At 47.7% G+C, this 13,701-nt stretch overlaps 1 protein-coding gene across 14 annotated transcripts in view; it reads left to right on the top strand.

Annotated features, from left to right (window-relative positions):
• Positions 1–13,701, top strand: part of MTSS1 (MTSS I-BAR domain containing 1) — a 161,513-nt gene that overhangs the window by 141,156 nt on the left and 6,656 nt on the right. For 10 of the 14 annotated variants that reach the window (XM_070632023.1, XM_070632020.1, XM_070632016.1 and 7 more), the window contains 4 exons: positions 3,807–3,964; positions 5,159–5,266; positions 6,560–6,657; positions 9,003–9,213. In XM_070632023.1, coding sequence (XP_070488124.1) covers positions 3,807–3,964; positions 5,159–5,266; positions 6,560–6,657; positions 9,003–9,213 — 575 coding nt within the window. Of the gene's footprint in view, positions 1–3,806; positions 3,965–5,158; positions 5,267–6,559; positions 6,658–9,002; positions 9,214–12,900; positions 13,021–13,701 lie in introns of all 14 variants that reach the window. The other 4 variants (XM_070632018.1, XM_070632014.1, XM_070632017.1 and 1 more) reach the window with 1 other exon arrangement.

Raw genomic sequence — 13,701 nt, 5'->3', positions numbered from 1 at the left:
CAAATATTTGTGTACCTGTCTTCCAGATAAGTGTGCTGAGTGAGAAGGTACAGAACTGAGCAGAAACACTTGCGGTTTCTGCCCTCGTGGGGCTCCTCGATCAGTAGGGGAAACTGACATCAATCAAAGAACTAGAGAAATAAAGATGAAATTAGTACTTAGAGGAATATTGTGAAGGATAATATAAGGAATTTCTGAGATCAGGTAAGAGAGTCCTAATCTGGTGAGAGTTTAAGGAGGGCTTTCCGGAAGGACCTGGACCTGCAGGATGAACAGGCACTAGGCAGGTGGGGAGGAGGGAGCATGTATAGGAGGGTGGGATGGAGAAGGGCCTGTGAGGTGGAGGAAGGGGAGAGAGTGGTCCAAGAATCGTGAGGCTGGGAGTGGCTGGGCTGACCCATGCATACTCTGCAGGGAAGGCCATGTTAAAGACACTGGACTTGTCTTGAAAGCAGTAGGAGCTATTGACAAGAAGTGACAATACTTGCGGGCTGCTCTGGGCAAGCTGGTCCACATGCAGTCAGGGTGACATATTAGGGGCCGCTGCAGCTGTCTGGGTAGGAGACTAAGATGGCCCAGGGAGGTGGCAGTAGCAGAGGTGAAACAAGAGGCTGGAGTTGGCCCACGTGGAAGCTGGAATGGCCAGGACCTGTGCTGGGGGAGTCAGCAGTGGCTCTCCTAACACTGCTGACAGGAGTGAAAAGAACGGGCTTTTGTGTATTAAATCAGCACCAATACAGCTCTGAATTGGTGGACCTAAAAAGATTACTGTATCTTAAAGCCAGTGTTTCCAACTGGGACAGGGAATAATTTCTTCCACAGTTGTTGTTTTTTTGTATAAATAATATGTTGTGTTAGTGAATTTAAGAAATAAACGTTGTGTTTTTTGGTTATGATATATCCTCAGTGGAAATGTACTCAGTATGACTATAATTATAGCAATCTTTACAGATTATACTTATTTTAGGATACTACCATTTGAAAGTCCTTTAATTATACCATAATGCATATTTAGAATAACTTTGCTATAATTATAGAATAATTTAAATTTATATTTACCAGATTAGATAACACTTGGTTGCAGTCTCTTTGCTTTCCAATATAGGTATATTTTTAAGCATCAGTGTTATTAATTATAGATAGACATGTGCCTTGTAACGTGTGAAAGGAAGTAAAGATAGACATTTTTCCAATTTCTTTATAGTTATAGTTATAGGCTGATAGTAAAAGAAATTGCTGCCATAATCAAAGCACATCCAAATGGGTTTGCTCAGGCATTGTGTGTTTTTATCTGTCTCCTATAACTCCCTCCGCCCTCCTCCGCTGAGGTTAAGAACCTTCTGACTTGGTCTGCAGTGCTCCGTATTTCATTAGTTAGAACATCCTACATGAGACTGAGAGACTTACAGAAGGCCTCTAGACCAGCCCTAAACCACGCAGCCTCACCCAGCAGGGCCCGAGGTTGGCCTCGCTGTTTGGCAGGATCCAGAAGAAGAGGGAGTGTTGACAGCATTCCAGAACTTCACAGCCAGAGAGCTGGTGTCATGTACACATTTGGTGTATGTGGGTTCAGCTGCACAAGCGAGCATTTTGAAATAGAGGAAGAGAAAGCGCACAGTTTCATAGGGCTGGTGACACCCCAGCCTTGCATCTCAGAGCTCATGTCCGAGGGCAGTGGGTGTGCTCAAGAGGGAGCTCTTGCCCCTCTGGCGAATCCCTGGAGAGAGTGGGAGAAGGATCTTACGGATTTCCTGTCCACTAAAAACTCAGGAAACCTATAGTCCGGTGGCCCGGTTAATGTGTGGGGCTGACTCCCCTGCAGCCTTGCGGAAGAGATTGAAGCAATGGTGGAGGAACTAGAGGAACTGACAGTGATCCTGAGACACGATGGAAACTAAATGGAGCAGTGGGTGAGTGGGGCACCTTGAAAATGTGCTGGAACTTCTTAAACAGCAAATCCTTTTGTAATGTAATTGTTGGAGAGAAGCCCTCCGTGGAATTCAGTCCTGCGTGCCGCTGTGCCCACCACACGTGTGTGCTTACTTGACTGGTGAGAGTTATACGTGCAGAGGGTTTACTGTGCTTTACTGCCCATCCGAGGCATTTTCACGGGTGACCTTTGACCACATAGGACTTTCCCTGTCTGTGCTCACTTAGAACTTAATCCCTGCCTGAGAAGTGGCTTTTCCTTACTAAAATCCTTCGACCTTTTCTGTTGGGATGTCTTGAAGCTTGACCACCTCTTTCTCCAAATTAAGCTTTCTCATCTCTTTACAAGAGAAAATGTGGAATGTATTCTGACATTCAAGTCAATTTTCTCTCTTTTTCAAACCAAATGACACACTGCCTTGAAAGTTCTCTATATCATCTTAAGAGGGGTAGACATTAGCTGGCCAGGCGCCTTCCTAGGAGGCAAGTGGAATTCATTCATTCAGCTTGAGGGGGTGGGGCAGAGGAGAATGAGTCCAACATCGAGGGATCTGGCTGTGTGGGCTCTGTCCCAGCTCGCTCATTTTCCCTGAAGGACCCTGAACAAGTCCCTCACCTTCTCTAGACCTTGACTTGGAGAACCCCTCGGGCCACCTCCATCTCTAACATTCTCTGTTTCAAACTATTAGACATTCATTGAGCACTTCCTGTATACACACTTGGCATTGTACTGAGGGCTGGGATGGGAGAGTCCCAGCCCCTGTCTTGCAGGAGTTTAGAAATTCTCTCTCTGGTTCGACTGATCGGTGAAGCCCCTGCATGAGGAGCCCAGTGTGGAAACTTGCAAGCTGGGTTTCCTGGTGGGTCACCTTCTTGTCCGCACCTACAGATCAGATTTGCAATAATCAGTCCCTCTGACACAGTGACTGCCCATGTTTATCTTCTAAGGCAGCAAAAAACTTCTGTAAAGGGCCAGGTTGTAAGTATTTTGAGTCTCAGGGCCATATAGTCGGTGTTACAACAGCTTTCCTCTGCACTTTTAGCAGGAGCAGGTATAGATAATATGTAAACAAGTGGGCGTGGCTGTGTTCTAATAAAACTTTATTTATAAAGACAGTTTGCCGACCAAGTCCTAGAGGAGTTTGAAAGGGTAACACCCTGTCTTAAACTCTAGAAATGGTTGCCTCCATGTAACTGGGGTCTGTGGACATGGCCAGGCGATAACCAAACGTGGGCCAGGCTCCGCATTGACTCTACATTCAGTTTTTTGCCAGCAGAGACCTTACTGGGCATGTTTTGCAGGAAGAGCATTAAGAACCCTCCACTAGGGAGTTAAATGAACTGCCGAGGATTCCCAGGGGCCGCCCAGAGCCAGGAGAGCTGCTACTCGCCTCCTTTGTCTTAACGGACAGGAACTTCAGTCCAAACAGAGGCTCTTTGATTGAGCTTGCCTGCAGAGCCAGCCTATGCCCCTTTTTGGAAACATCCATAGGCTGTCACCTTGTTCATCCCTTAGCCTCTTCAGAATGTTCTAAAGGGAAGGAATACTGTCTGGCTGCCATGTCCTGGGGTTTATTGGCGGAAGGCTCTGCGGGGTTGCACAAGGCAAGAAGGCAAGACATGAGGAGTCAGCCTGGAAAACTTCCCTTGTCGTGAATAAACCAGGATCAATGTGCCCTTCTGGCACTGGAAATTGGAAATGGCTAGTCCTGGAAAAACAATTGCCTTAAATCTTTTCTGGGTATAAATAAATACTTTTTTTAAGTGCTGGAAAATTGTGGTTTCCACTCAAGCAAGGACCCGAGGGAAGAGGGGCGTTTGTTCAAGAAGCTGGTGTTTCAGCAAGCCACGCTTGGGGCTCTTTGTTTTGTTTCCAGGGAGAGGTGACATCCAGCCTCAGTTGGACAGCGCTCTCCAAGACGTCAACGATAAATATCTCTTGTTGGAAGAAACCGAAAAGCAGGCAGTCCGCAAGGCTTTGATTGAAGAACGTGGCCGATTCTGCACTTTCATCTCGATGCTGCGGCCAGTGATTGTAAGTTGGTGGAAAGCTCCAGAAGGCTTGAACTGGTAGTTTGGAGGAGATTCTCTTTGTTTATCCATCCTTCATTGAGTCATTGGGAATCGGCTGTGTGTCAGGAGTCATGATGGTGGAATCAGTTTTGTAGACCAGTGATTCTCTGCAAGCTGTGGATGGCTGCATGGCCCGCTCCTTGTTCACAGTTCTTAGCACTGGTTGTTCCACTAGCAGAGTGCTTCTCAGAATGTGGTCCCCAGGCCAGCAGCATCATCTGGGAACTGTTAGAAATGCAAATTCTCGAGCCCAATCCAGACCTACTGAATCCACAACTTTGGGGGTGGGGACCCAGTCATCTGTGTTTTAAACAAGCCCTTCAGGTGATTTTGAGACCCACTGGCCAAGCTGAATACCTAGTGACCATGTTATTAATATGAGAAGAGCCTCAGTAAATTAATTCAGACTTATTTTTTAGTAAATCATTTGCATACCATAATTGAGAAGTTCTGCTGTAGCCATTCTTGAAGCCGATAGGAAGACACTGGCTCACTTCCCTCAGTCCTGGCAAAATACCCAAATATGAGTAGTTTCCTGAGCATAGACCTTTTCCATGGATCATTCTTGCCTGGGCCCACAGTCCCAGCTTGGCACTTCGGTAAAGTGAACGACTGTTTTTTCCGTAGTCCCCTGTTCCTGCCTCACTTGCCATTGATTAAGTTGGTGGAAAAAACAAGAAAGAAGCAGGCAGTTAACCTCTATTGAATACACGTGCTATCACAAAGACCTATCAGATCTGGACCAAAATATCTCCTCATTGTGTCATCCACTAAAGCCAAGGGACTTCAGAGGAGGGCCTCAGCCCGTGGGGACGGGATGAGGAGGCTGTGCTGCAAAATCCTGTGAGAATACACAGGCAGACCCTCCGAGCAGGCTGCTAGCCTCCAGACACTTTGAGGAAGGCCCATGTGTTTGCTTTGGCTTTTTCACCACTGTCTGGGACACACCAGTCACTCTGTGATTATGGACGATTTCTTTTTCCTTTCCATTTCCCAAAAGAAAGGGCCAGTAGTGCCTTCAACAAAGATGTATGAATGCCTGGGTACCTTTTCTGAAAAGTTGAAAGGATTAGACAGTGAGCCTCATATAAACAGTAGGACCGAGATGGTGAAGTGAGTCAGTCATGATGATAACATGTGAATTACTTTCCTTCAGGAGGAAGAAATCTCCATGCTGGGGGAAATAACTCACCTTCAGACCATATCAGAAGATCTGAAAAGCCTGACCATGGACCCTCATAAGCTGCCCTCCTCAAGTGAACAGGTAGGGTTGTGGGTTAAGCACTTAGGAGAGCAAACCAAAGAGAGAAAGGTTCAAGGTCCTCAGGGTTCCTTGGGGCATCATCCCATTTAAAATCATATCCGTGTTTCACATTGGGATACACAGTAATCATCATCACTAGTAATCACTAGTAGGGTACCTACTGTGTGCCAGGTGCTGTCTAAGCTCTTTATATAGACTCCCTCAGCTGGTCTTCACTGTTATCCCCATTTGTTAGAGGTGGAGCTTGAGGCACTGAGAGGTGAAGCCACTTAACTGGGTTCACCTAGCTGTTTACTGGTAGAACTGGGGTTTAAGCCACGCTGTCCATTTCCATAGCCCATGCTCTTAAGCACTATGTTCATCTACGCTCTAGAAATAAACTCTCCTAGGATTACGACAGTGCTGTGTCTTGGTCATCAATGTAAACCATTCTCACTGAATTTCTCTCATGCTAATTAAGTAATGCATGAGGATCTCTCTTATGGAAAAGATGACATTTGTTCTGCTTGTTCATTTGGTTCATGTGACGTTAACACTAGATCAAGTGGGAAAAGACATATTTGGGGAAACAGTGATGAATCACATGCTGGCTTTTGCCCTTTGTATAAAATTGTTATCACCTGCTTTGGAGAGCCAAATTTGAGAGCTTTTATTTTCCATCCTATGAAATTGCTTTTATGAGACCACAGTGTGCATGCTTTCACTCAATACATAGACGTCTACTGAGCACCACTATGTGAACGAAAGATGCACTCAAATAGCTCTTTGTCAGTCAAGTAAGGGAGACTGACGTAGAGGTAATTGTGAAAGAATTGGTTTGCTCTTGATTCTGTCAGGTTTTAAAATATCTAGTGCTGGTCAGATAGGGCACAAGTGATCACTGACTATCAAGTGGTTAAAATGCAAGATCAACAAATCCTGAATCCAGTACTGTCTTTGTAGTGCTATAAGATGAAAATCCTGTAAACTCTAGCCTCGGGTGTAAGTGGCTCTTGTAGATTGTTAATCTGTCTTTCTCTCACTTTCTTTTTTGACTGATATTTCATGGTTTCTCCCCCTGTCCCCAATGAATTATATTTTCCCCTGTCTCAGAAAAAAGATTAAGCCACTCATGAATTAATAGTCTGGTTCTTTAATTTAAAAAATAAAAAAAAAACCTTTAACAACAATTTTTTCTTTAATCCTTACCCCTCGGTGATGGCTGAATTTTGATGTTATGATGGGTTTTAAGAGTTGATAGGTATTGTTTCCCTTCTCAGCACTTTGCTCACCCACCTGGCTCTGTCCCTCTAGGTGATTTTGGACTTGAAAGGTTCTGATTACAGTTGGTCATACCAGACGCCACCCTCGTCTCCCAGCACCACCATGTCCCGCAAATCAAGTGTCTGCAGGTAAGTCTGCGGGCTCCGCGCCTGCTTTCAGCACAGGCCGTTTTTCTTTGTGGCAGTGTGAGCAATAGAGCCTGTCTTTCCTTCTTAGAATGGCTCATTTTCAACAGGAAATGGTGACATGATCAGTTGAAAGAATTCCGTAATGATTTTGGTCTCACTCTTTAGTCTCTGGATTAGTTTTGGATCAGAAGGAAAACCCCCCTGGCCCTTAGACTAGTAGACTGGAGCTTGCTCTCTCTCCATTGCATGTTGTAGGGATTTTCCCATTTTATGAATTCGCAGTTGATTTTCCTGTTCAGCAGAGTGAAAACCATAAGGACTGAAAAAGGGTGAACAGAGGTTGATTCTTCACAGACTGATATCGTGCCAGAACAAATGAAAGAAGTAACAGTGGCTTATGCCCTCATTTCCCTCCAAATTTTTGTCTCAAGGTTTCATAAAGTAAATAGAATTCTTGCTCTTGTTAATCACTACTACCACCTCTACCCCCACCGCTCTGTTTAGTACTACTGTTACTGTTAACACACGGTTAGAATCAATTGGAATAGTTCTGCCATGTGCAAGGCTGTTCTAGGAGTTTTCTAATGGAAGGCCATACTTGGCTTGCTGACTGCGAAGTTGGTTCTCCTCTTCTTGAAAGATGGAGACATCATCGTGCGTCACTTGGCTTTCTTGGTCCACTCAACCTGCTCATCATTTTCTTTGACTTTTCAAAGCCAAATGAATTTCCACTTCCTGTGAATTAGCATTGAGAGTAAAGAGCAGGATGGATCTGCCGAACCTTTGTATGGTGATGTCTCTGTACACGCTTGTGTGTGTTTCATTTCATACTCGAGCTTGCACAATACATGCTCAGCAGGAAGTTCAGGCTTCAGAGGCTGCATCCTGATATTTGCAACCTGAAAACGTTGGTTGGTTTCTGGCTTTTTTGGTAACCAAAAAACTTAGCTCATTATTATAAAACAAAACTGTGTATCTTTTTTTTCTTATGGTTTTAGTTTCGATAGAAAACCATGTTGCACTGACGACATCAGCCATGAGCTTGCTGGGGTGGAGTTACAGTGAGCTTCACTATGGGTCCCCATATACCCTCTTTTGGCTGATTGGGAGGGAAAGCAAAATTGATGATAATTATCCACAGGAGCCGAGATTTCCTCCAGCGCACTCCCCTGCATTTGTCAGGACATTCACACGAAGTAATTCTCGTGTACAGCAGTCACAAAGCCCTTGACTACCTTACTGGCTGTCAGGGTCTGTAAAATTTGACAAGATTCTCTTGCAGGGTTAGGAGCAGAAACCACAAACTTTCTAATCCCAGGCTGGGTTGTTTATGTCATCCCCTCAGATGCTTCTACAACTGTCCTTTATGTCAGCTTTGCTTGTTTGGACCATGGCACTTGGTTCAGTTTTCTAGTTTTCATTATCTGAGTTATTATACAGAGTGCAGAGCGTATTTCTTGTGACTGGAAAAGGAGTGCAGACGGAACACCCAGAGGGTGCATGTCGTTTTTCGACATCCTGTTTACTGTTTATTCTCGGAAGCAAACAGCTTAGCACTGATTGCCTTTAGTTGCTGAAAGCTGCCTGCCTCTTGCCAGGTGTGCTGTTAATGCCAGGCTCGCAGATATTTTAACAGAGAAACGCCTGTGATCAGGATAAAACCATTCATTAAAGCATCAGTGTTGTTAATAAAAGGTAAAACACGTTGATACAAACGCACTGAGATCATTTGCTGACGTTCTCTCCGGTGGTCTTGAACCAGGCTCGCCGAGGGTGAAATCGCCTTGAAAGTCCATTGATGCCTGCATCCCCAAAGCGGTGGTGGGCTGGGTTGACCTTGGTCTCCTGGACCCAGGTGGTCCATCTAAGGAGACACTTGCATGTTCCATCCAGGGCATGCTGAAGCCTTCATGGTTTTTGCTGCCGCGTCATGGTGTCTGCAGGCAGATGAGCAGAGGAGACCAGTTCCATCTCTTTTCATGGCACAGATGTCAGGTTCCCAAGCTTTGGTAGTAGATGACATGGCAGAATTGGGTAGCATTTGACTCCTTATGATCACAGGCCTCCATCCTAAGGATGCTTCAGTGCCCCATCAGAGAATTGATTCCTGGCGGCTGGATTTTTACCCCTTGCTCACATGAAAAAGCCTTTTGTTTACTAGCTTAATGATTTGGTGTTTTGAAAACATGTCTTACTGTTTGCATGGCTTCTTGGGGGCAAAGCTGATTACATCCTGTTGTTCTTCTCCCTCCTGCGCCCCCCCCCCCGTTCTCTGTCCCCCTCCTTCCTCTTACCCCTCCTTCTTTACCCTCCCTGCCTGCCCCACCTCTGCTTGCCCCCCGCAGCAGCCTGAACAGCGTCAACAGCAGCGACTCCCGGTCCAGCGGCTCCCACTCACATTCTCCCAGCTCCCACTACCGCTACCGCAGCTCCAACCTGGCCCAGCAGGCGCCCGTGCGGCTGTCCAGCGTGTCCTCCCATGACTCAGGGTTCATATCCCAGGACGCCTTCCAGTCCAAGTCGCCGTCCCCAATGCCGCCAGAGGCCCCCAACCAGGTAAGGGTGCCCTTGGCTCCAGGAGCTGCCATCACACCTGCTGCCCAGACCACCATCAATGGCTAGAACCAAAGAAGGACCTTGGCTTGGACAGACCCCTGTCAGAAACCTCTGGTTTAATTTCTCATCTTTAGATGTGTTGTTGCCCAAAAGGGAGAGATACTGTAAGTTGGGTTTGGAGCCAGTCTCCAGGCTGGTGACGGGCGAGTCACCATGTTGATATGGGGAGTTCTCTCTGGCATCCCTGTGAGTGCCCAGCTTTGCACGATCTTTAATGGCGTTTGCACAGTGGTGACACTTCCTCCCCCCGCATCTCTGGTTCCCTCTGAATGACGGAGATTGTTTTGGACAGCACCTTGGAACCCTTCCTCGGTGCTCTCAGGTTCCTTTTATCAGTTTGCGTTGAGAATGAGAATGAATCATCGGAGCCCCTGCAGATCATTCTGTTTGCATTTTGCTTCTGGGACAAGTTGAATGTTTTCAACCACAGTTGGGTTAGGCGGCACTAGACCCAGCCCTGCCCAGTGGTTCTAGCCGGAGTAGAAGGCAGGCGCTGGGCGGGGCAGTGGACAACCTTCGCCTGCTGTCCTCTGTCCTCTCTTAGTGCCGGTCTCACTTAGTAAGCAACACAACATAGAGACACCAGGAGACGTGAACATCCAGGCTGCCCCACAGTGCCATCTGCTGGGGAACCAGCCCATGGTGTACATTTGATGCTGAACACAGCCTTTGGTCCAAGATCTTTGGACTGAGAAGATCGTGTGCTTGTCTTATTTATCCCAGGTATCCATTGCCTAACAGTCACTGAGTATCTGCTGTGTGCCAGGGACTGTCCCAGGGCCTCCTGTGTATGTTATCTGTGTCGTCCTTCCAACAACCATGTAGAGTATTGTTATCCCTAATTTTGTTGCAGAAACAGCGGCTCAGAAATGTAAGTGACTTGCCCAAGTTGCACAATTATGTGACTTGCAGGTCGGGGACCTGGGACAAGGGCATCTGGTCCAGAGCCCTTTCTGCTCCACTCCAGCTATGAGGTGCCCCTGGGAGACCGTTTTGGGGAGCAGTTCACATAAAGGATGCAGCTGAGGTGTTTTGGGGACCTAAGCCAGGAGGTTACTCACCCAACGTGTCTGATGTTGGTGAGCCCAGAGCTTCTCGCCTCAGTGTCTCCTTTGCCATTTGTCAGCCGTCCTGGGGGACTGGCCTTTCTCTGTCTTCCTGGGACAGAGTCTTGATTTCAAATGGAAACGCTCTGGGCCGAGCGCTGCGGCTTTAAGTTCCTTTGTGCTTGCCCCAGCTCGGTGCTTTGGCTTGGTCTCTAAGGTGTCACCCGCCTGTCCCCCGTCTTTCCCCTGCCAGGAGCAGCACTGAACCACACCTGTGTGTCTCGCAAGCAGAGAGTGTGAATGGTTGAAAGGAAAGCAGGAACTTGCAATTCTTCAAAGGCTGTTCTTATGTGCGGTGTATTTCTGTGTGTGTTTTTAATCAACTGACAAACTAACATCGGAGTGTGCACTGACACGCCTTTCTAAAAAAAAAGAGGCCCTGAGCTTCTCTGCCTTCCAGTCAGGGACAGTGTGTGGATCAGACTGAGGCCAGGGCTCCTGCCTCAAGGACCGCTGAGGGGCGCAGAAGATGGCCTGTTGGGATTTACTTCAATCTGAAAGCCAGTGCCCGAGATGTGCTTGGCTAGCAACTCTAGTGTAGTTTTAATAAGTTCAAGGATGCTGCAAAATTTAATAGTTCTATTTCTAGAAAAAGACATTACAGCTGCTTGTAATTAGAAAGTCGAGGGGAAATTTAAGCAAATTGTACAAATCACATAGGCCAGAGTATACAATCTCCTGAAGGCAGTAATATTACCTTTATTTAGGGTGGGGGAAAGGAACTCACACCTATAAGGGGAAAATCCCTTCATCTGTCCACTCAGGTACACGGGGCTAAATGCTGCCGGGGGACGGAATTTGTTAAGAATTCTCCCATTTTCCTCCATCTGCTCTCTTGAAATGATGTCCTCACCCACGTGTGCCCCAGAGCAGGACCCTCTCTGTGTGAGGGTCTTGTCCCAGGGCTGCGCATTCTGTCAAGGCAAGAGGTTCTTTAGGAAAAAATGAGAAGTCAAGAGAGATAGGAACCTGAAGTCTCGGGCTGGTTTGCTGGTTCTTTTTTCAAGTTGAACGTACTTACGTCAACAACTTTTATTTACACTTGATTGAGCACTATGTAAATAGATACACATAGCCATATAAAATCTCATTTTCTCTTCATCTGTTAGATAATCTTGATCCCTATTCTAAAGATGAAAAAAATTGAGGTTTAGAGAGATTAAGCCTGCAGTGCCTTGACTGAGAAGTGGCAGAAACGTAACTTGAATCCAAGCCTTTGAACGTCAAGTCCTGGACTGCTCGGCAGACACCGAGCTTGGGGAGCAGCGGGGCGTCCACTGTGTAGCCTGTCCTCGCTGTGGCTCCACGGAGCGTGTGCACGGGGAGTGTCTTTTTGGTTCCTTGCCCCTGCGGGATGGGAAAGCTACAGCTCTGTTCCTTTGCGGGAGACCTGTCTTTCTTTGGCGGGTGAAAGGGGTGGACAGAGCCACATGGCCTCCTGGACAGTGGATACCAGAGGACTTCTGGGGGAATGATAGTAGAGCCCAGCAGGGCTGGACTTCTTTAAACAAACGAGATGAGCCAGAGATGGCAGTTAACAGTGAAGAAAACTTTACGCTAATATCTGGATGGGCCCAAAGCACTACCCCAGGGGACCCAGTTTACATGGAAGAGATGGTCCTTGTCACTCATCCATTCAGGAATCTTGAGCACCTGCCGTGTGCCAGTCTGGGACTAGCAAGTTGAGATGTGATGGTGAGCAGCTAGTCCCTGGCTCAGCCACGTCAGGAGCCTGAGCTGGGAGCACGCGCCCTGGCTGACACTGGGAGACCAGTGGGGACTGGAGAGTTAATAAAGAGATGTTTTCCCGTCAGACCTCCTTCCTGTAACGTCTCTCCAGATGCTTCAAAATTCCCTATGATGGCCACTGGAAACATTACACTAACCACAGGGCATCACGGCCCCAAACCTCAAAATCACTCCCCAGGCAGAGACACCTAAAATTGTGTTTTGTGAAGCTGCAGCTTCAGAGCTGGAAACCACCCCTCAGGGATGCGGAGGCTGCATGTGACAGGGACTGTCCAGGAAGTGGAGCCATTCTAGGCAGACAGGGAGCAAAAAGCCCAAGCGGGGGGCCGTCCTCATGCAATAACTAATGCCTGTGCACCTGAGTTGTGTAAAAGGCGGGGCTCCTTCGGGACCTGGGCTTGTGGCCTTGGAAGGAATGCCCAGGGAGTTCCAACCTTGACCAGACTCTCCGTGCCGGGCACACAGCCGTGCACTAGACACACACTAGACACACGCGAGTCACGGTCCTGGGCGCTTACTGTGTGGTGGGAGCTCGCCGGTCTCACGCTTCTTTTCAGGATCTTGAAAGCCTCTGTGTGGGTGCAGCTTTGGGGGAAGAAATAACTCTAACCCTCTGCTTCTCTCATCCTTCCCTCTTCTGTGTATGTCTGTCTCTGTCTGCGTGCCCTTCTCCCATCCCGCCCCCTTCTTTTGTTTTTTATTTGCGGTTATTTTTTGGCGGCCTGTGGTCTGCATTCTGTCGGTCCCTCCTGTGATCCATCCCCTGCTGCAGAACTCGTCCAGCTCGGCCTCCTCCGAAGCCTCCGAAACCTGCCAGTCAGTGAGCGAGTGCAGCTCGCCCACCTCAGTCAGCTCAGGCTCCACCATGGGCGCCTGGGCTTCCGCAGAGAAGGTGACCGCGGGGGTCCCAGCCACGGCCCCTCCCTCCCCCCCTCCTGCCTGATGCTCACCGGTGCAGCTGCAGGAACCAGGAAACTCAAAATCTACACCAGCAGCAGCCCCTCTGGGGGACAGGGAGGGACAGGACTGAGGGCCTTCTCTTGAATGGGTGCCTGGCTCCTGAGCTACGACCGTGCGGTTGTCCCGAGGGAGAGGAAGGGGTATGGGGAACCCAGAGGTGTGAAGGCTGCTTCCCAGAACAGTGTCATGTGTGCTCATCCATCTCCCCACTTCCCTCCCAAGCACCCCACCTACCGTGGCCTCCTTGTCACCATCCCCTCGGACGTGACATTTCTCTGCGTCAGAGGCTGTGTACTTTTCTACCTTTTAATTTGCAACCCCTCCGCCTTTACCCCAGTTTGGAATCTGCTCCTGAACAGTGTGATGATTTTGGAAACCTAGAATGCACAGATTCAGTTGAAGATGCTTTAAAATTCTTAAATTTGCGTAATGAGATGAGCCGATTACTATCGCCGTGAGATGATGCTTTGTTAGTTAAATAATTGAACGCCACAAATTAAGGACACTGATCAATTTCCAGACTATTTCAAAATGTAGATGAAATAGTTCTTCAACTGAATACTTATTTTGGTGTCAAATAAGCGTGCATCCTTTGTACCCTGGCTCTTTTCTC

This window comes from Equus przewalskii, chromosome 8, assembly GCF_037783145.1.
Source record: "Equus przewalskii isolate Varuska chromosome 8, EquPr2, whole genome shotgun sequence".
Taxonomy (NCBI): Eukaryota; Metazoa; Chordata; class Mammalia; order Perissodactyla; family Equidae; genus Equus; species Equus przewalskii.
Note: the sequence above shows the minus strand (reverse complement) of the source record. Positions and strands in the feature narration are given on the sequence as shown.